Source organism: Chlorocebus sabaeus, chromosome X, assembly GCF_047675955.1.
Source record: "Chlorocebus sabaeus isolate Y175 chromosome X, mChlSab1.0.hap1, whole genome shotgun sequence".
Taxonomy (NCBI): Eukaryota; Metazoa; Chordata; class Mammalia; order Primates; family Cercopithecidae; genus Chlorocebus; species Chlorocebus sabaeus.
Genome location: NC_132933.1, coordinates 133,510,772 through 133,530,488, shown reverse-complemented (window position 1 = coordinate 133,530,488; position 19,717 = coordinate 133,510,772). Strand labels below are relative to the sequence as shown.

Sequence of the window (19,717 nt, the reverse complement as noted above, 5' to 3'; positions counted from 1 at the left end):
TGAAGCAGTGTCCCAGCTTCCATGTTAAACACCCCTTGTTTCACCATTCCAGCAAGTGCTAAAGGGTGTACTTTTTTTTTTTTTTTTTTGAGACAGGGTCTGGCTCTGTTGCCCAGGCTGGAGTGCAGTGGTGTGATCACAGCTCACTGCAGCCTCCATCTCCTGGGCTCAAGCAATCCTCCCACCTCAGCCTCCCTAGTAGCTGGGACTACAGGTGAATTTCCTAATATTCCGGGAGTTCACTGTTTTCACAATACACACAGTTCTATGTTTATAAATAATAGGTTTCAAAAGAAACTCAGGACAGTGTTTAAAACTTAAGTTCTTAAACTATTAATTGAACAATGGCATTTTTAAATACGTAAACAGCAGAATTCGTGTGTACACTAACAGAAGCTTTAACAAAACATGTAGCATGGTGGCACACTCTGCTCCAGCTTAGCTGATTGGTATCAAGCCTCATCTTTGGTTTCTGAGGCCTCCTGAGCCCTTCTGTACTGGGAGACTGCACTCCAGAGCCTGCAGAGGAGACCACCCCTAGGAAACAAACAGAGCTGTCTTCAGAGTCAGAGCTTCAAGCCAACAGAGCTTAAAAATGCAGTCCCCAACTTAAAAACCTAATGAAAATCAAAACATTCTCTTCACATATGGAGGTGACGCTCGTGTCCCAGCAGTGGTAGGACATGGCCTTAGAGGTACGTACCTGCAGAGAGCTGGCTATTTCAAATGACTCAGGAACAAAAAGGCAGGTTGCAGTTTAAAGAAGGGGGTGGGTCCAGCATGCGGGCACGCTTGCTGTGTGCCTTCCCCCACTCCCAGCCAGGCATTAATGGCAGGAAATTGGCCAGCTCTTCTCTGTCACCTTCCTACTTCTGACTTCTGCCTGGCTTTCAGTTTCTGCCATGCCTTGGCTTTTTCCCAGCTTGAACCTAGCAGAACTCCAGAGTTTGCGGGGAGACCCAGCCCTTTGTTTTCTACTTTAAGCATATTCACACATAAAAAGTCATGTTCTCTTTTACAAACTGTTTTGAGGCTCTTACCGTAGTTGAAGGTATCTTAGATCTTCCTTAGTGATCTCATTAAGAATATCAGAAAGTGTATAACCCTCTTCAACAATCTGAAACAAAGATCAAATCCTTAAGAGCTGAGCAGCTGTGTAATAACAGCATAAGAATTTCTTTGTTGTAAAGTTACCTTTTCAATTGTCTTTGCATCGGCTCCTTGCAGCCGCAACCAGTCTATAAGCTCTTTATCTGTTCTCTGCCCATAGGGGCCTGCTGGGTTCTCTGTAATACCTGTAACGATTTGCAATTTGTTATCTATTAGTCTAACCATAAAATTCTTCAAAAGTAACCAGCTGGATTAATAAATGATTCCAGAATATAAATATAATGTGAAAAAGAGATGAATTAGCCCTGTATCACTCAGCCACTCTAGTACGTATTACACAATTCATAATTCTGAGATTTCACTTTCTAAAGAAAAGCCTCCTCATCTAGGATACTTTCAGTTAGTTTGGAATTTGACATGTTAGGTCTACCGCTTTAAATGCTTACCCTCACATCTTTCAAATGCCTTTCCTTAGGAATCACATCCCTAACTGCGTTGGAAATCCTACAAAGAAATAGGTTTTAGTGTTGAGGTTTTACATCGGAGCTTATCTAGTCCACATTCCAAGAGGTAGCTCTGGAGCTCATTTCTAAGTGGCCCAAAACGAATGTTGGGTTGACAGAGACATACTTGTTTACTTATGCAGTAAACTACCCTTTTTAGGTGTCCAATATGCTGTGAAGGTGGCAGCATAGATACAGAAATGATTGTCACTCCCAAAAGTCCTCATGTGCCCTTTTACAATCAGTCCCCTCACCTCCCCATTCTGATTCTGTCCCTGTAGTTCTGCCTTTTCTGGAGGAAAAGGAATCATGGTATGTGAATCTTTTTTTTTTTTTGAGACAGGGTCTCACTGTCACCCAGGCCAGAGTGCAGTGGCATGACCTTGGCTCATTGCAGCCTCGACCTCCTGGGCTCAGGTGATCCTCCCACCTCAGCCTCCTGTGTAGCTAGGACTACAGGCACCCATCCACCAAGCCCAGCTGGTTTTTTTCTATTTTTTTTGTAGGAATGGGGTTTTGCCATGTTGACCAGGCTGGTCTTGAACTCCTGGGCTCCAGTGATCTGCTAGCCTCAGCCTCCCAGAGTGCTGGGATTACAGGCACGAGCCACCATGCTTGGCTGTGAATCTAGCTCTTTCACTTAGCATACTGCATTTATAACGCAGCCATTTGTTGAATGTATCAGTAGTCCCTTTTTATGATTGAGAAGTAGTCTAGAATCTACTGGAGTCCTGGATTAACAGAAGATAACCTCATTGTTTCTTCAAAGCTAACTAGAATATTAGCTAGATTTTAAAGTCTGTCTCTCCCACAAACACACCTAAGAGCAAGTGGAAAATGACTCACAATTTGATTTTAATTTTAACTGAAGGTGATACAATTCTTGAGTTTTCTGTTCTAGAGTTTGCCGCAGAAGATTCTGGTACTCTCTCTCTTTTTCAACTAGGTGTTCCAAAAGTCTGGTTTAAAAAAAAAAAAAAAAAAGCCATTATCCAGAGAGCATTCAACACCATTCAATTTAACTCAAGCATCTGTTGTGCATACATTAGAGACTGAAAAAAATGGAAAATGGGACAAGTCTAAGAGTCAGCCTAGAGAGGGAAGCGCATGTGTTTCTTCAGGTTCTGTGACTCAGACTTCAGTCTGCAGAGGGGAACCTTCCTCGTGTTTTCCTCCCCTTGACAACAAAGGCCAGTGCTCACAGCTTGGGTATATTTTTGCAATGGACTCAATGTGTGCCCCTCACCCGCCCCAAGTTCATACGTTGATATCCTAACCCACAAGGTGATGATGTTAGGAGATGGAGCTTTGAGAGGTGAGGTGAGAGGAGTGTCCTTGTGAAAGGAGACCCCAGAGGCTCCCTCATCCCTTCCACTACGTGAGGACACACAGTGAGAAGATGGCCATCTGTGAACGGGGAAGCAGGCCCTCACTGGCCATGGAATCTGCTGGCACCTCGATGTTGGACTTCCAGTCTCCAGAACTGTGAGAAACACATTTCTGTTGTTTATAAGCTGCCTGGTCTCTGGTGTTTTGTTACAGTAGCCTGAACGCACTCAGGCAGTTTTGTCTCAAAAACATATCATGAACCAAAAGATCCCGATGTTGATCAGAACTCAGCCAGAAGGACGATGTGATTATTTAAACCTGGGATAAGGCTGCTGAAACTAGAATAGAATGGTAAGGTTCTTTCCTCCTCACACGGGACTAAATCATGAGGACAGAAGCCCCTGCTTTTTTTTTTTTTTTTTTTTTTTTTTTTTTTTTTTTTTTTGAGACAGAGTCTTACTCTGTTGCCCAGGCTGGAGTGCAGTGGCACAATCTCGGCTTACTGCAAGCTCCGCCTCCCGGGTTCAGGCGGTTCTCCTGCCTCAGCCTCCTGAGTAGCTGGGACTACAGGCACGTGCCACCATGCCTGGTTAATTTTTGTATTTCTAGTAGAGATGGGGTTTCACCATATTGGCCAGGCTGGTCTCGAACTCCTGACCTCAGATAATCCACCTGCCTCGGCCTCCCAACGTGTTGGGATTACAGGCATGAGCCACCACACCCAGCCAGAAGCCCCTGCTTCTAATGGGGCAGAGCAGGGACAGTGAGAGATGCTGCTCTGCCGGTGGGGAGGATGGCTCCCGCCAACATCCAGCAAGCACTTCCTACCCAGAATCCAGGACTGTGCCAAACACTGCATGAATTCAGTCACTGAAGCCTTGTGGCACTTCTAGGAAGCACTGGTTGTTCTTAACCTCCGTTTTGAAGCTGAGGTAACTGAGGCAGAGGAGTTAAGTAACGCCCAGAGTCCACAGGCTGAGCTCTTCCCATAGGACCGCCTCCTGAAACCCAGTCTTGCTAATGGGCTCTCTGGGATCAGATAGGACTTGGCACAACTGTGCCTCAAACTTCCGAGTCCCCACATGCCAGCTCAGGCATAGCATGCCTTGGGAGAAAGGGCTGACAGATTTGAACTGTGTCTAGCTTTTGTTGGGGCTCAGAAAACAGTGCCCTCAAATGGCCTCAGCAGCAGCCTCAGATGCAAAAGTTTTCCTCTGACCTTCTCCTGCCTCCCTCTCTCGGTCCATTGTCCTGGAGGCACCATAGAATCCCTCTTCCCCAAAGCGGGGCATAGAAACCAGAACTCCTTCTCCCCAAAGCCAGCCACAAAACCTAAAAATATGACTCTAACTTTCCCTCCGCCTTTCTGTGTAAAAATTGGTTATAAAGAAATTCTTGGCTGGACGTGGTGGCTCACACCTGTAATCCCAGCACTTTGGGAGGCTTGGGTGGGCGGATCACCTGAGGTCAGGAGTTCAAGACCAGCCTAACATGGAGAAACCGTCTCTACTAAAAATACAAAATTAGCCGGGCATAGTGGCGCCCGCTACTCGGGAGGCTGAGGCAGGAGAATCGCTTGAACCTGGGAGGCGGAGGTTCAAGGGAGCCAAGATTGTGCCACTGCATTCCAGCCTGGGCAACAAGAGTGAAACTCCGTCTCAAAAACAACATATTCTTCAGGCTGGGCACAGGCTGAGGTGGGAGGATCACCTGAGGTCAGGAGTTTGAGACCAGCCTGGCCAACATGGTAAAATCCCGTCTCTACTAAAAATACAAAAATTAGCCGGGCATGGTAGTGGGCACCTGTAATCCCAGCTACTCGGGAGGCTGAGGCAGGAGAATCATTTGAACTCAGGAGGCGGAGGTTGCAGTGATTGCGCCACTGCACTCCAGCCTGGGCAACAGAGCCAGACTCCATCTCAAAAAAAAAAAAAAAAAAAAAGATTATTCGATCTATTTTGTTTGACTGTAGGTCATAAGACCCTCATTCCAGAGGGATCTGCCCCACATCCAGGAGAAAGGAATGCTGCTCAGAGAGACCAAGAAGGATCTAGACAGACAGGCCTTGCTGGGTTTCCCCAGTCTATCAGCATTCCATCAGGCCCTTTTTATCCCTGTTTCTCCACAGCTCTCCGTACTTTGTTAAGCCCAAGCACAAAATAAAAATGGACAATTTCCCCTGGATCTTTGGGTCTTCATGCTGAAGGCTCCCGTGTATACGTGTTAAATACATTTACATGCCTTTTCTCTAATTAATAAGCCTCATGCAGGTGATTTTCAGCAAACCTCCAGGAGCCCAGGGCCTTGCCCCCCACACTTTTGTTGTTTGCCACATACGTAGTACATGGAATTTGTTTCTTAACTGTGTGTTCCTTCAATTCATTTATATGATCCATGCTGGTGAACTTGGGAATACAGAACTAAGCTTTACTGAAATTACTGAAGGTGGCTGGGTGTGGTGGCTCACACCTGTCATCCCAGAACTTTGGGAGGCCAAGGCAGGCGGATCACCTGAGGTCAGGAGTTTGAGACCAGCCTGGCCAATATGGTGAAATCCCATCTCTACTAAAAATACAAAAATTAGCCGGGTGTGATGGTATGCGCCTGTGGTCCCAGGTACTCAGGAGGCTGAGGCAGGAGAATTGCCTGAACCCAGGAGGCGGAGGTTGCAGTGAGCCAAGATTGTGCCACTGCACTCCAGGCTGGACGACAGAGCAAGACTCCATCTCAATCAATCAATCAATCAATCAATAAAAAGACTTCAGGTAATTATTGAAGTTGCCATGAGAAATCACTGCAACAGTAGAGAGATTAGAACACAGGAACTCCCGGATTATTTGGTGGCAAAGTGAGGTGGGGAGAGGAGAACACTTCTGCCCCAGCACAACAGCAAAGAGGAAATATTGATACTCAGCAAATCAGAAGTCCTCTCCAAGCCCTCCCCTGCCTGCCTTCATCCTGGTCTCTCTAGTAGTCCTCCTTTTATGTTAGTGAAGGAAACAACACAAGCTCATGCCTGTATCCACTGAGAAGGGCTCTCAGGACTCATTCATCAGGACAGACACATCATCCTTTCCAAGAGGTGTCATCTTCCTTCAGCTCTGCCCAACTGCCACACAGCCAAGGCACTTCATACTACAGTGATATGGTTTGCCTGTGTCCCCACCCAAATCTCATCTTGAATTGTAGCTCCCATAATTCCCTTGTGTTGTGGGAGGGACCCAGTGGGAGATAACTGAATCACGGGGGTGGTTTCCCCTATACTGTTCTCATGGTATTGAATAAGTCTCATGAGATCTGATGGTTTTATCAGGGAAAACCCCTTCCACCTGGCTCTCTCCTTCTCTCCTGTCTGCTGCCATGCAAGACGTGCCTTTTACCTCCTGCCATGATGATGAGGCCTCCCCTCATTAAACCTCTTTTTCTTATAAATTGCCCAGTCTTGGGTATGTATCAGCAGCTTGAAAACAGACTCACACACACAAGGACAGGCACCTTATGCAGGAATGTGCAGTTCACGTCAATGCCATTCACAGACCGGCTGCTGTCTAACCAACTCCTCATTCCACTGAGACTGGAAAATAACACAATGACTATCGACAGTGGAGAGGAATAACCTTCAAACCCATATATAATCATTTTATGAATTTGGTGATTATAAATCTTATTGGGTGACCCAGCAACTCCATTCTGGATATATACCCAAAGGAATAGAAATAGTTCTATTATAAAGATACATGCACATGTATGTTCGTTGCAGCACTATTCACAATAGCAAAGACATGGAATCATCCTAAATGTCCATCAATAACAAAGAAAATGTGGTACATACACACCATGGAATACTATGCAGCCATAAAAAAGGAACGAGATCATGTCCTTTGCAGGGACATGAATGGAGCTGGAGGCCACTATCCTTAGCAAACAAATGCAGGAACAAAAAACCAAATACCATATGCCATGGGAGCTAAATGATGAGAACATGTGGACACATAGAGGGGAACAACACACACTGGGGCCTGTCGGAGGGTGAAGGGTAGGAGGAGGGAGAGGATCAGGAAAAGCAACTAATGGGTACTAGGCTTAATACCTGGGTGATGAAACAATCTGTACAACAAACCCCCATGACACAAGTTTACCCATGTAACAAACCTGCACTTATACTCCTGAACTTAAAAAAAAAAATCTTATTGGGAAAAAATATTAAAGAAATGCTAAGTATTATTACCAACTTTAATATTTGTGATATTTTAAAAACTTTCAAAATGTTGCCACCACTACCATTTAACTAAAACTCTGGGTCTTTTTAAAAAATAAATGATTAGATGATCTAAGATTGAATTTGAGAGATCCCTGACAGCATATACAACTTTTCATCCAAAATACGGAGCTGCCCCCTTATCTCCCAGTTAAATAGTCATTAGCATTACTCGCCAGTGATCACACAGCAACAAAGCGTCATTTGGAACGAATACCAACTCATTTGCTGTCACTACGGATTACTTTTTTTTTTTTTCAGATGGAGTCTTACTCTGTCACCCAGGCTGGAGTGCAGTGGCATGATCTCGGCTCACTGCAACCTCTGCCACCTGGGTTCAAGTGATTCTCCTGCCTCAGCCTCCCAAGTAGCTGGGATTACAGGCACACGCCACCACGCCTGGCAAATTTTTATATTTTTAGTAGAGACAGGGTTTCACCATGCTGGCCAGGCTGGTCTCAAACTCCTGACCTTGTGATCCGCCCGCCTTGGCCTCCCAAAGTGCTGGGATTACAGGCATGAGCCACCATACCGGGCCAACTATGGATTACTTTTAAAAACCAAATCACGCAGTTGATAATGTGACTTCCCAGAGCAAACAGGAATATTTTTATTCATTTCACAAGTATTTCTTCCTTTCTTTTTTTTTTTTTTGAGACGGAGTTCCTCTCTTGTTGCCCAGGCTGGAGTGCAATGGCACAATCTCAGCTCACTGCAACCCTGCCTCCCAGGTTCAATCGATTCTCCTGCCTCAGCTTCCCAAGCAGCTGAGATTACAGGCGTGCCCCACCATGCCTGCCTAATTTTGTAGTTTTATAGAGACGGGGTTTCACCACGTTGGCCAGGCTGGTCTCAAACTCCTGAGCTTAAGTGATCCACTCACCTCGGCCTCTCAAAGTGTTGGGATTACAGACATGAGCCACCATGCCCGTCCATTTCACAAATATTTATTAAGCACCTACTATGTGCCAGGAAGTGAACAAAACAGACCAGTGCACTGGAGGAATATGATGCTGATGCCAGGGTTCCCTGGTTGGGAAGGTAGCCCACTAATGCCCGTCTAGGGATCATGACAAATCACATGGAAGAAATGACAACAGGGCAAACTTCCTCAGGGTTGGGATTATGGGATGTGCATCCACTGACGAAGTGCTAACCAACCCCCAAACCCTGCGACTTCTGCAGGGCAGGCTGCTGAGCCTGCGAGACCCACACACCATGCCAGGCGCCCCGTCTTGGTGAAAAGACACAGAGAAAGAATTCAGAGATGCTGCTGCCTTCAGTATGAGTAATTTCTGTGTGGCCTGGGGCAAGGTACTATACCACTGATTCTGACTTTTTTTGTTGTTGTTGTTAAAGGAAGGCATTCCTCTAGTCCCTCAATGAAGGCTGAGAATACGCCCTTGCCCAGTTCGTGGATGATGAAGCTGCTTTTTCCTAAGACCTGGGTGAGACACTCAACAACCAAACCAATTCAACAGCATCTTGGTGGCTCAGGCCATTGTCCCAGCCTCTGCTCCCAGAGGGCCCAGAAGCTCCTCACCTGTTGGTCTCCTGCCTGAGCTCACCCAGCTGGAGGCTCAGGTGCTGCTGGTGGGGCTGGGCCTCCTGGCCAGGTCTGGCCGCTGGGGGATAGCCCTCTTCCGCTTCATCCATGTCCTTATCTACCCCTTCAGTCTCACAGGTAGGCTCAAAGTGGGCTTGGAGCTCTGCAAATCACACAAGACATGACCATGGTGAGCAAACCAGGCCAGTAGGGCCTGAGGTCACAGACACCCGGGTCAGCAAACCGGGCTGTTTGGAAGCTGGCCCAGCCCGTGCCATGCTCCATTAGGGGACTGCTGACTTTACAAATGGAGAGGAGACCATTCCATTTGGTTCTCTGCAGCGTAAAGCTGATCACGCCAGTTTCCAGAGGAAGAAATTGAGGCTTAAGGATATAAAGCGAGCCAAGGCCAGCATTCGAAGGGTACAACCAGGCCAGGCGCGGTGGCTTACGCCTGCAATCCCAGCACTTTGGGAGGCTGAGGCAGACAGATCACTTGAGGTCAGGAGTTCGAGACCAGCCTGGTCAACATGGTGAAACCCCATCTCTACTAAAAAATATATACAAAAATTAGCCAGGGCCAGGTGCAGTGGCTCACGCCTGTAATCCCAGCACTTTGGGAGGCTGAGGTGGGCAGATCACAAGGTCAAGAGATCAAGACCATCCTGGCCAACATGGTGAAACCCCGTCTCTACTAGAAAAATTAGCTGGGTGTGGTGGCGCACACCTGTAGCCCCAGCTACTCGGGAGGCTGAGGCAGGAGAATTGCTTGAACCCGGGAGATCGAGATTGCAGTGAGGCGAGATCACATCACTGCACTCCAGCCTGGTGACAGAGCAAGACTCCGTGTAAAGTAATAATAATAAATTAATTAATAAATTAGCTGGGCATGGTGGTGCATACCCCTGTAATCCCAGCTACTCGGAAGGCTGAGGCACGAGAATCACTTGAACCCAGGAGGTGGAGGCTGCAGTGAGCTGAGATTGTGCCACTGCACTCCAGCCTGAGTGATAGAGCAAGACTGTCTCAGAAAAAAGAAAAAAAAAGAAAAGAAATAGGTACAGCCAGACTGCTACCCAAGCCTGTGCCGCTTTTACTACAGAAGATGTCTGCTTGGGGTGGGAGAGGAATGAAGCACTGGGGTTTCCCAAGCCTCTCCTGCAGCCGAGCCTGGGCTAAACAGTGCATTCAGGAGGGTGAGCCGGAGCCGATCAGCAGGGGGCTGAAGGAAAGGGGGAAACCATGATGGCAACAGAATGGGCTGTAAAGCCTCCCTTAGCGGGAAGAAGTTGCCAGAGAAGGAGAATCAACTTTGGTAACGTTTCAAAAAGGAAATCGGGCCGGGCGCGGTGGCTCAAGCCTGTAATCCCAGCACTTTGGGAGGCCGAGACGGGCGGATCACGAGGTCAGGAAATCAAGACCATCCTGGCTAACACGGTGAAACCCCGTCTCTACTAAAAAAAAAAAAAAAAAAAAAAAAAAAACTAGCTGGGCGAGGTGGCGGCGCCTGTAGTCCCAGCTACTGGGGAGGCTGAGGCAGGAGAATGGCGTGAACCCGGGAGGCGGAGCTTGCAGTGAGCTGAGATCGCGCCACTGGACTCCAGCCTGGGCGAAAGAGCGAGACTCCGTCTCAAAAAAACAAAAAAACAAAAAAACAAAAAAAAGGAAATCGACAAAAACCAAAGATTTCTGTAACTACTATGTGATGATTCGGAGAGAGGAATCTGAGCCACTGTATTGTCAATTACCCAGGAGGCATTCCTCAGTGCACAATGAGGGGGATACCAGGGGACTGGAAGATCCTTCCTCTCTGGCCCCATGGTCCCTTTTTATTTTATTTTTATTTTATTTTATTTATTTTTATTGAGACGGAATCTCACTCTGTTGCCCAGGCTGGAGTGTTACTGCAACCTCCACCACCTAGGTTCAAGCGATTTTCCTGTCTCAGCCTCCGAGTAGCTGAGATTACAGGCACGTGCCACCAAGCCTGGCTAATTTTTTGGTATTTTTAGTAGAGACGGGGTTTCACCATGTTGGCCAGGCTGGTCTCGAACTCCTGACCTCAGTTGATCTGCCCACCTTGTCCTCCCAAAGTGCTGGGATTACAGGCGTGAGCCACCGTGCCCAGCCCCATGCTCCCTTTTGAGATCGTGAGTTTAGTCTATGTGCAGTCACCTTCATTATGCTTCAGGGACATGTAAATACAGCACCATGAGATGCTCTCAGAACTGCAGAATCAGCCCTGCAAGAGGTCTATGACAACATGCATTTAATTGCAAGGAAGTACATAACCAAGATGGAAAAGAGAAAAGCAACAACTGTTGAATGAAGAGGATACTTCTTATCTTTTCACGGCCTAAAGCTGACCTTGACCACAAAGGGGGCGCTCACCTGGGATGAGAATGGTGACCGCGGCCTGCACCGCTCGGCGGATGATGTTGTCCATCGCGAACATCCAGTGGGGCCTAATTAAGTGGTTCCTCAAAATTTTATTTACCTAAAAAAACAAAGAAAAATCACAAAAATCCAGATTTCTAGTGCATTGCACAGAGAATCATGACAATCTATACTCATCCTCTTGGGGACCGCATGCAATTGGCCAGTTCACCCAGATGCCACTTCCTGGACTTCACTGTTTAGGAGGAGCTGCTGAAGCTCAGGGTTCGGGTGCACACAGTTAAGAAGAGATGGGGGCTATGGAGGAAATGGTCACTGAATTCCGCGATCTGGTGTGTTCCCTAGGGCCAGATGGAGCACTTACGGCATCCTGAAATCCGAACAGCACCAGGTGAATCTGACTGATGGACGAGCTGTCAAAGTCCAGGTCCACCTTGAGCTTTGATATTGTGGTCGCCATCACCCGGTGCTCTGGGGAGCGGATGAAGTCCCTCAGGATCCCAATGATTTGCTTGATGTGGCCAACTGAGAGATGCAACTCTTCGGAACTCTGACAACACACACAAATCATTTTCACTGAGTGAGTCGGATTGAGAAAGCGAGAATTCAGAACATACTGGGGGAAGCAAGATGGTCCATTTGCTAAGAAACTTGTGGAACTCCCAGGTGAGAAGGGGTCTCTGTTGGTTCCTGGAATTCCCTCCATAACCTTCCTGTCAGGGTTCTGGCCTCTTCTCCCTGGTGGGTGCACGGCTAAGCCCCTCTGTGAATGGCCTCCTGTTTAACCCCTTGTAAGAGCCCCCATCAAGGCCATAGACATAGTTCAGAGCGGAGCAGCGGCCTTTTCCTAAAAGGCCCTTTTCCATCCAAAATAAGGGAGGGGGGCCGGGCGTGGTAGCTCACACCTGTAATCCCAGCACTTTGGGAAGTCTTGGCAGCCGGATCTCCTGAGGTCAGGAGTTCGAGACCAGCCTGGCCAATAAGGCGAAACCCCATCTCTACTAAAAATACAGAAATTAGCTAGGTGTGGTGGCAGGCACCGTGTAATCCCAGCTACTCGGAAGGCTGAGGCGGGAGATTCACTTGAACCTAGGAGGTGGAGGTTGCAGTGGGCCAAGACCACACTGCTGCACTCCAGCCTGGGCGACAGTGAGACTGTCTAAAAAAAAATAATAAAGATTAAAAAACAATAATAATAAACTGAAATAAGGGAGGAGGATCGGTTTACCAGTCCTGCGCCCTAGTTCAAAGTCAGATATTTTCACCCATAACCACCCTCCCCAAGGTGGCTGTTCTCCCAGCTTCTGAGGGCAGCTCTAGCATGTCCTACAGTTGGGGATTAACTCCAGGACTCAAAACCGGATCATGAGAGGCCAGAGAAAGCGCTTCGGGCTTTCTGCTACAATCTGGCTGGTTTTCACCAGGTGGCAGCACCGCCCCACCAATGCCTAGAATCGCTGCGGTATCTGCAAATCCATGTTTCGGCAGAGCTTTTTTCTTTGTATTTTCTTTTGTTTTGTTGGGGAAGGGAAGGACATTAGGGAAACATTTACAGTGATCACTGTAACTATGCAGATGTTCCAGGGCGGCAGGAACCGAGGTCCCTGACTGGACCTGTCTGGGGACTGGGACTCGGGCAGAGGGAGCGGGAAGAGTTGGTGCCCTCCCTTGGGCAAGCACCTGGGCCACGCACTCCTGCAGGTTGGAAGCCACCTGGTTCTGCTCCTCCCAGAGGATTTTGTACAGGATGGCACGGCGCTCACTGTCCTTGCGTAGCAGGAAGAGGCCTGGGTCCCTGTCCTCCGGGGATGAGGCCAAGCTGCGGTCTTCCAAGGCTGAGCTTTCGTCTGGAACACTGTGGACAAACACGTGTGACAATCTCTGTGCGTGCCCGGGCACTGTCCCCGGGAGTGTGTCACATTAGGACGCCCTGGAGGAGGGCTGAGAGGTAACTGCGACGCAGTCCCTGTGCTCAAGAAGATGAAATTGTCAGAGGAAGGACAGACATGCAGTGTTCTGTCAACCCCCACAGCAGCGGGGAGAGAAGGAGGGGGAGGCGGGATAAAGGAGCCTCCCAGGAGAGGGGGAGAAGGGAGGGAGGGAAGGGGGCAAGCGCAGAAGGAGAGGTGAGGGAGGAAAGGTGAGGGGGACAGGGGGAGGAGGAAGAGAGAGGAAGGAAAAGAAGGACAGGAGGAGGAAGGGCACAGGAGGAGGAAGGAGCCAGAAGATGAAGGGACAGAGGGGGCGAGGGGAGGTGATGGGGAGAGAGAAGAGGAAGAGGAAAGAGGGGAAGTATCGAAGGAGAGGGGAGAAAGAAGGGAAGAGGAGAGATGGGTGAGGGCACATATGGGGAATGAAAGGACAGGGAGGGAGGGGAAGGGACAACGAGTGAATGAAGCGCCCTCCTTGCCAGGATGGGACTGCCCAGCCGCCGTACTGCCCTGCAGAAGGGAAGCAAAACCCCTCAGCGGCCATCTGGTTGGGACCAGGGAGGTGCCTTGTGGCAGAGGACTGCCAGCACCCTTTCAGGCCCGCAGCGGAGGGACAGGATGCGGGTGTACCTGAGAAGGTGGCCAAGGTGATGCCTGGGCGCCCGGGTCCTCTCAAAGAGTGCGTCAGGCTGGGCGTCGGAGTCCGGGGAGACAGAGCTGTGCTCACTGCTGCTGGTGGCCATGGGCTCCCCCTGTGTGGGCAGGGCTAGGACGACACCCCGGGGACCTTCTGTAGGGGGACAGCCAGACACCGAATGGGGAGCCTCAGAGAGCGACGGGGTAGGGCTGAGTCCCTGGCAGCCCCTCAGGCCCAGGTGAATTGCCCAGGCACCCAGGATCCTGGAGAAATGTGGGTCGGGCGGGGTATGGGCCCCAGGTGCTGTATTTCTACTCTGATGCATGCAGTCGGGGGTCCCTCATGCAGCAAGTTGCTGAGTCACTCTGTGGTGGCTTCTGACCCTGATCGGTACCGGGAAAAGAGGATAAACTGCTTCCTTTTCAGGGGCCACTCTTACATCATTGCCAGTTAGGACTTACTGCCCCAGAAGGTGTCACTGGACTTCGGGGGCCTGCAGGACAGCCACCTCAGGCAAACCTCCCTGACACGTCCTTTCAGCAAGGTCAGGGGTGGCGCATGGTGACAAGCCAGGCTCCAAAACCGAAGCCCCAGGCTCTGCACGTGGGGAAGACAAAGAACCCCAGCTGGGGTACCTCTAGCCCCCCGCCTCTCTTCCCAATCCTGAAGGAACAGCTTCCAGCAGAGGGCAGTCCAGCCACCCAGAGATGCCCCGGGCCTCGGTCAGAAGATCCACGTGCATTTATTAGTTAAATGTTGACAACCTCCAAACCTACTGCATAGGTCCTGTCACTCTTTACAAACATGGGCATGATGTGAGCAGCCCAGTGCTCTGGACAGCCAGAACTCTCCCTCCTGAGCAGCAGAGAAGCCCAGGGGCCCAGCATTCATGTGGCCAGGGTGCTGCCCCAGCTGGCCAGGGAGGCCTCACCTGAGGGCTTGAAGGCAATTCGGTTCTTCTTGCCCTTGTTCACCTGCCTTAAGAAACCCTCTCTCAGTAGCTCAGCGGTGGTGGCACGTTTGTGGGGGTCAGGCTCGAAACAGGATAAAATGAAGGCTCGGGCTTCAGCGGAAAGAGCTTCTGGAATCTCAGGGTGGATCTTAAACATGCCCACCTGTGTTTAAGGGAGAGCCAACCGATGTGTCAGTGAGGCCTTGGGGGAATTCGGGTATCCACGTCTCAGTCCAAAGCTCCTATACACCTGGCACAGGGCGGGCATAACCCATGCCTCCACCCCGAGGTGGAGTCCATTTCCCGCCCTGCCCCCGGCATCTTGTGACTTGACTTTGACCAACAGATGGTGACAGAAGTGACATGGTGAGAGTTTCGGGGCCTGGGCCTTAAGAGGTCTTGTGGCTCCGCTAGTCCCCCTTAAAGCCCCGAGAATACCATGCAGAGAGGAAGCCCAGGAGGCACAACCCCGTGGAGAGGACGCCCCAGCCATCCCAGCTAGAACTGCCACGAGGGAGGGGCCTCTCAGGCCACTCTGCTCCAGCCAAACCACCTTAGCTGCAACCACATGAGTGAGCCCAGGCGAGACCCACAGAAGAGCCAACAGCTCACGGAGGCATGAGAAAAAGCCACCGCTTTAAGCTTCCGAAATTTTGGGGTGGTTTGGTACATAGCAGTAGAGAACTGAGATGGGACTTGGGCCACAGCCTAGGGCGGCATGTCCTCTAAGGATACTCAAAGGCATCTGTTACCTGTTCCCTGACGCACAGGGTCCCCAAGAGATGCCTTTAACACCTCTCAATCCCTCTGCATCCACAGCCCAGATTCCCAGCCTCCAGCTCAAAACCACAAGCAGACAAAACCTTGAGGCTGCCCACGTACAGACAGGTAAGTAATGGCTCTCTGTCCCTGTGACCTGTAGGGAGGCAAGAGTTGGTTCTGAGCTGTCACATCTTGCTGTGACATGGGCATGCTTCCATGACATGTTACATAGCCCCTCATTCATAACTGTTCCCAGTAGGGTGGCCCTCTCATCTTTTTAGGAGTTGTCACCTTCAGTTTCGCAGTCCGCCCTGTGTCTTTTCCAAGCCCACCCGACAATCCAGGCGTGGAAGCTGTTTTGTCCTCCAGACCCACACCCACTCCCAGCTCCTCAGAGCTCCTGGGGGCTGGCTCGGCCTCCACGAGCCCCGCCGAGAGAGCTCAGAGCGCTGCAGCGTAGAGGGTAGAGCCTCCCGACTTCATGTCCCCTTGACTTGGCAGCCATGGCCATGTGCTGTTTCCAATGCACCGCTCCCTCCTGGCCAGGCTGCCCAGCTCAGGAGTTACGGATTCGAAGAACACTAAATGCTGGGTGAAATCCCGCCACCAGGTCTGCAATGCAGGGCGCCTCATAGGTGGCTCCTCTCACCTGAGCGGTAGGGAGGTTAAGTCGGCAGTGCTCACAGGCACTAGGGTACAAAGACCAACATTCAGGCAAGAACATGAAGAGGAAAGGGTGGCCTCTCCCCTGGCTCTCAGAAGACAGCAAATGTGGGCAGCACGCTGACACCTGGCCGGGATGTCCTCTTCAAGGGTGGGGTGCTTTGCTGTGACCCAAAAGGTCCTCATAGAGGTCTCCTGGGGCCACTGTAACAAAATACCACAAACTGGGTGGCTGAAACAACAGGAGCTTATTATCTCACAGTCCTGGAGGCCGGAAGTTCAAGATCCAAGTGTTGGCAGGGCCAGGGACTCCTGAAACATGTAGGGAATCCCCCTTGGCCTCTTCTAGCTTCTCGTGGTCTTCAGGTGGTCTCTGGTACTCCTTGGCTCCTAGACGCACCCCCCTCACTCGTCTGCCTCCCCGAGGCATTCCCCTGGGAATCGCACTTTGTCTTCCGAGCATGTGTGTTCAAGTCTCCACCCCCCACACCCCAACTTTTTGAGACAGGGTCTCACTTGTTCGCCCAGGCTGGAATACAGTAGCATGATTATAGCTCACTGCAGCCTCCAACTCCCGGGCCCAAGGGATCCTCCCACCTCAGGTTCCTGAGTAGCTGGGACCACAGGTGTGTGCCACCAAATGGGCCAATTTTTTAATCTTTTATAGACACAGGGTCTTGCTATGTTGCCCCAGGGGATCTTGAACTCCTGGCCTCAAGTGATCCTCCTGCATCAGCCTCCCGAAGTGCTGGGATTATAGGGGTGAGCCACTGCACCTGGCTCAAATATCTCCCCCCTTTTTAAAAGACACCAGGCTGGTCCAAGTGCAGTGGTGTTTGCAGCTAGTTGATGACAAACAGTTACAGATTTCTTTGTTCCTTCTCCACTCCCACTGTTTCACTTGACTAGTTAAAAAAATAAAAAGATTAAAAAAAGAAAAAAAAAGTATAAAGACACCAGTCATACTGGATTAGGGCCCACGTTCCAGACCCCATTTTCATTTGATTTTCTTTGTAAAGACCCTATTTCCAAAGGTGGTCACATTCTGAGGTACTGGGGGTTAGGACTTCATAGATCATTTTTGGGTGACACAATTAAATCTGCAACAGTCCCTTCAGGGGAAAGAGAGTTTTCTTTGTTTCAGATACTGCCCAGAAGTTTCTTGAAATTTTTCTAAAGGATTGAAGAGTCCCAGAAATAAATAACACAGGGGCCATTATTTATTTAATAATAACTTTCTCATTGGCAATGAAAAGTGACTTCATATGCCATCCAAAGAAGTCAATACATTTTCAAACCCTTTGTACAGGCTGGGCATGGTGGCCCTCGCCTGCACTTGGGTGAGGAGCACTTTGGGATGCGGAGGCAGGTGGATCACTGGAGTTGCCAGACCAGCCTGGCCAACATGGTGAAACCCCATCTCTACTAAAAATACAAAATAGCCAGGCATTGTGGCCCACGCCTATAATCCCAGCTACTCAGGAGGCTAAGGCAGGAGAATCCCTTGAACCCGGGAGGCAGAGGCTGCAGTGAGCCAAGATCGCACCACTGCACTCCAGCCTGGGCGACAGAGTAAGACTCTGTCCAAAAAAAAAAAAAAGGCCTTTGTACAGTGAATTAGCTAAACAAAAACAAGTGGAGGCGGGGAGCCACTCACGCCCTATTGAGCAATCGAGCCAGTCACAGCCTTCAGCCCTCTCCCTGGTTTCCCGGAAGTCAGCTGGTCAGAAAGCAGCCAGTCATGGCTCTCAGGTGGGCCTCATATTTCTGTCATCACCCGCTGCTGTTTATTCCAACACTGCTACGGAAGCTGCAGGTGAGATCTACAATGGCCCCAACAGGGTCCACTGCAGATGGTCAAAGTGCTGAGGAAGGTTGTCGCCGTCTTCCAGCCCAGGCACTCAGGATCCTCTTGGGACTGCAGGTGTCAGAAGACTCTTGTTGACTCGAGGTCTTGGCCTTGGCTCTGAACCCAAGCAGCTGACAGGAGGGCAAGAAGCCCTGAGAACCTTCTTCAGGGGCCTGGCCAGGCTTAAGAGAGCAGCCAAGGCACCCAAACAGGCAGCACTCGGGACCCATTGAACGTGCTGCCCTCACCTCAACCGGCAGAAACCCATACTCACACTTCCAAGTTCCTTCTGCCCAAGAGGCAAGCAGGGAGCCTGGCACAGACACACGCCATGAAGACACCATGTTTGGCAGAGAAGCCAGGAAGAGGCCTCTGGAATCGCATTCTATCAGGGCCATGTCCACACACTGTGGCCCCATCATCCATAAGCAATGGCCATTGGTCCTTTTGTGAGCCTGCTCTCTCAAGCCAATGCTCCATGGAAGGTCAGTGCTGGAAACGGCATCCGAGGGCCAGAGCCCTGCATGAGTCTGTTCTCATGCTGCTATGAAGAAATACCTGACACTGGGTAATTTATAAAGAGGTTTCATTGATTCACAGTTCCACGTGGCTGGGGAGGCCTCCGGACATTGACATTCACGGCAGAAGGCACCTCTTCACAGGGCGGGAGGAGAGAGAATGAGAACCAGCAAAGGGGGAAGCCCTTATAAAACCATCAGATCTCGTGAGAACTCACTATCACAAGAACTGGATGGGGGAAATCGCCCCCCATGATTCAATTATCCTCACCAGGTCCCTCCCACAACACGTGGGGATTATGGGAAGTACAGTTCAAGATGAGATTTGGGTAGGGACACGGCCAAACCATATCAAGCCCCTTACATGTTTCTAAGTATACACGAGGCCAGAAGCTGCACACCTGACCTTGGGTACACAGGGGTGTCCTGGCATCAGCTTCCCGTGAGGCCACAAGGAAGGACATCCCTTTCCACAATTTTGGCTGCTCAGCCGTAAAAACCCCCACCCACAATGCTCAATCTACACTATGCTGGCCCCAGCACACGGACTGCCCTTCCTGTTAGCTCCGGGAGGGTTGTTGGAATGATAAGGGCTATATTTACCTGATAGCCCAACTCCCGTCTCTCCAGAAGCCAGTCAGAAACCTGTCCCCCAAAGGCACAGACCCCACATGGCCTTTGAGTCTTACCCACTGTAAGAGTAAACATGAAGGGAAACTAAGGGCCTGGATTCTCCCTGTCGAAAATAAGGGGAAAGGACCCTCCCCCGCCCCCACCCCACCCAGCTTTCTTAGAGCCTTGACTTTAGAGAATTTATAATTGTAAGGTTCTTTCTGTCTCCAAATTACATGTGAATCTTTTAAACAGCTAAATAAGCCTCTTGCCAGAAATGTCTTTTGCAAGGACCTGGAAGCCATCTCTTTGAAATGTAATCATCAAAGAAGATAGAGTCTCTATCTCCTAGTTTCCTTTTCTTTTTTTTTAAACTTGTCATCTTTTATTAATTTTTTCATAACTCTGCTCTCCCCAGAAATAGGAAGGTAGGTTTTTAACTTTGGTGGTGGCTTCACTCCAAAACTAACTACCTACTGTCTTAAAGATACGAGAAGTTTAGTGTTTTCCTTTTTTTTTTTGAGGCAGTGTCTCGCTCTGTCACCCAGGCTGGACTGCAGTGGTACAATCTCGCAATCTCGGCTCACTGCAACCTCTGCCTCCCGGGTTCAAGCGATTCTCCTATTTCAGCCTCCCAAGTAGCTGGGATT

At 49.8% G+C, this 19,717-nt stretch overlaps 1 protein-coding gene across 5 annotated transcripts in view; it reads right to left on the bottom strand.

Annotated features, from left to right (window-relative positions):
- Positions 1 to 35: 35 nt before the first annotated feature.
- Positions 36 to 19,717, bottom strand: part of MAP3K15 (mitogen-activated protein kinase kinase kinase 15) — a 149,308-nt gene continuing 129,626 nt past the window's right edge. For 4 of the 5 annotated variants that reach the window (XM_007991219.3, XM_007991222.3, XM_073013851.1 and 1 more), the window contains 10 exons: positions 14,643 to 14,826; positions 13,705 to 13,864; positions 12,824 to 12,998; positions 11,508 to 11,693; positions 11,138 to 11,243; positions 8,744 to 8,909; positions 2,460 to 2,572; positions 1,195 to 1,295; positions 1,041 to 1,117; positions 36 to 537 (listed from right to left, as the gene is read on the bottom strand). In XM_007991219.3, the coding sequence (XP_007989410.3) occupies positions 453 to 537; positions 1,041 to 1,117; positions 1,195 to 1,295; positions 2,460 to 2,572; positions 8,744 to 8,909; positions 11,138 to 11,243; positions 11,508 to 11,693; positions 12,824 to 12,998; positions 13,705 to 13,864; positions 14,643 to 14,826 (1,353 nt within the window). In that variant the 3' untranslated portion in view covers positions 36 to 452. The remainder of the gene's footprint in view (positions 538 to 1,040; positions 1,118 to 1,194; positions 1,296 to 2,459; positions 2,573 to 8,743; positions 8,910 to 11,137; positions 11,244 to 11,507; positions 11,694 to 12,823; positions 12,999 to 13,704; positions 13,865 to 14,642; positions 14,827 to 19,717) is intronic. The other variant, XM_007991221.3, reaches the window with a different exon arrangement.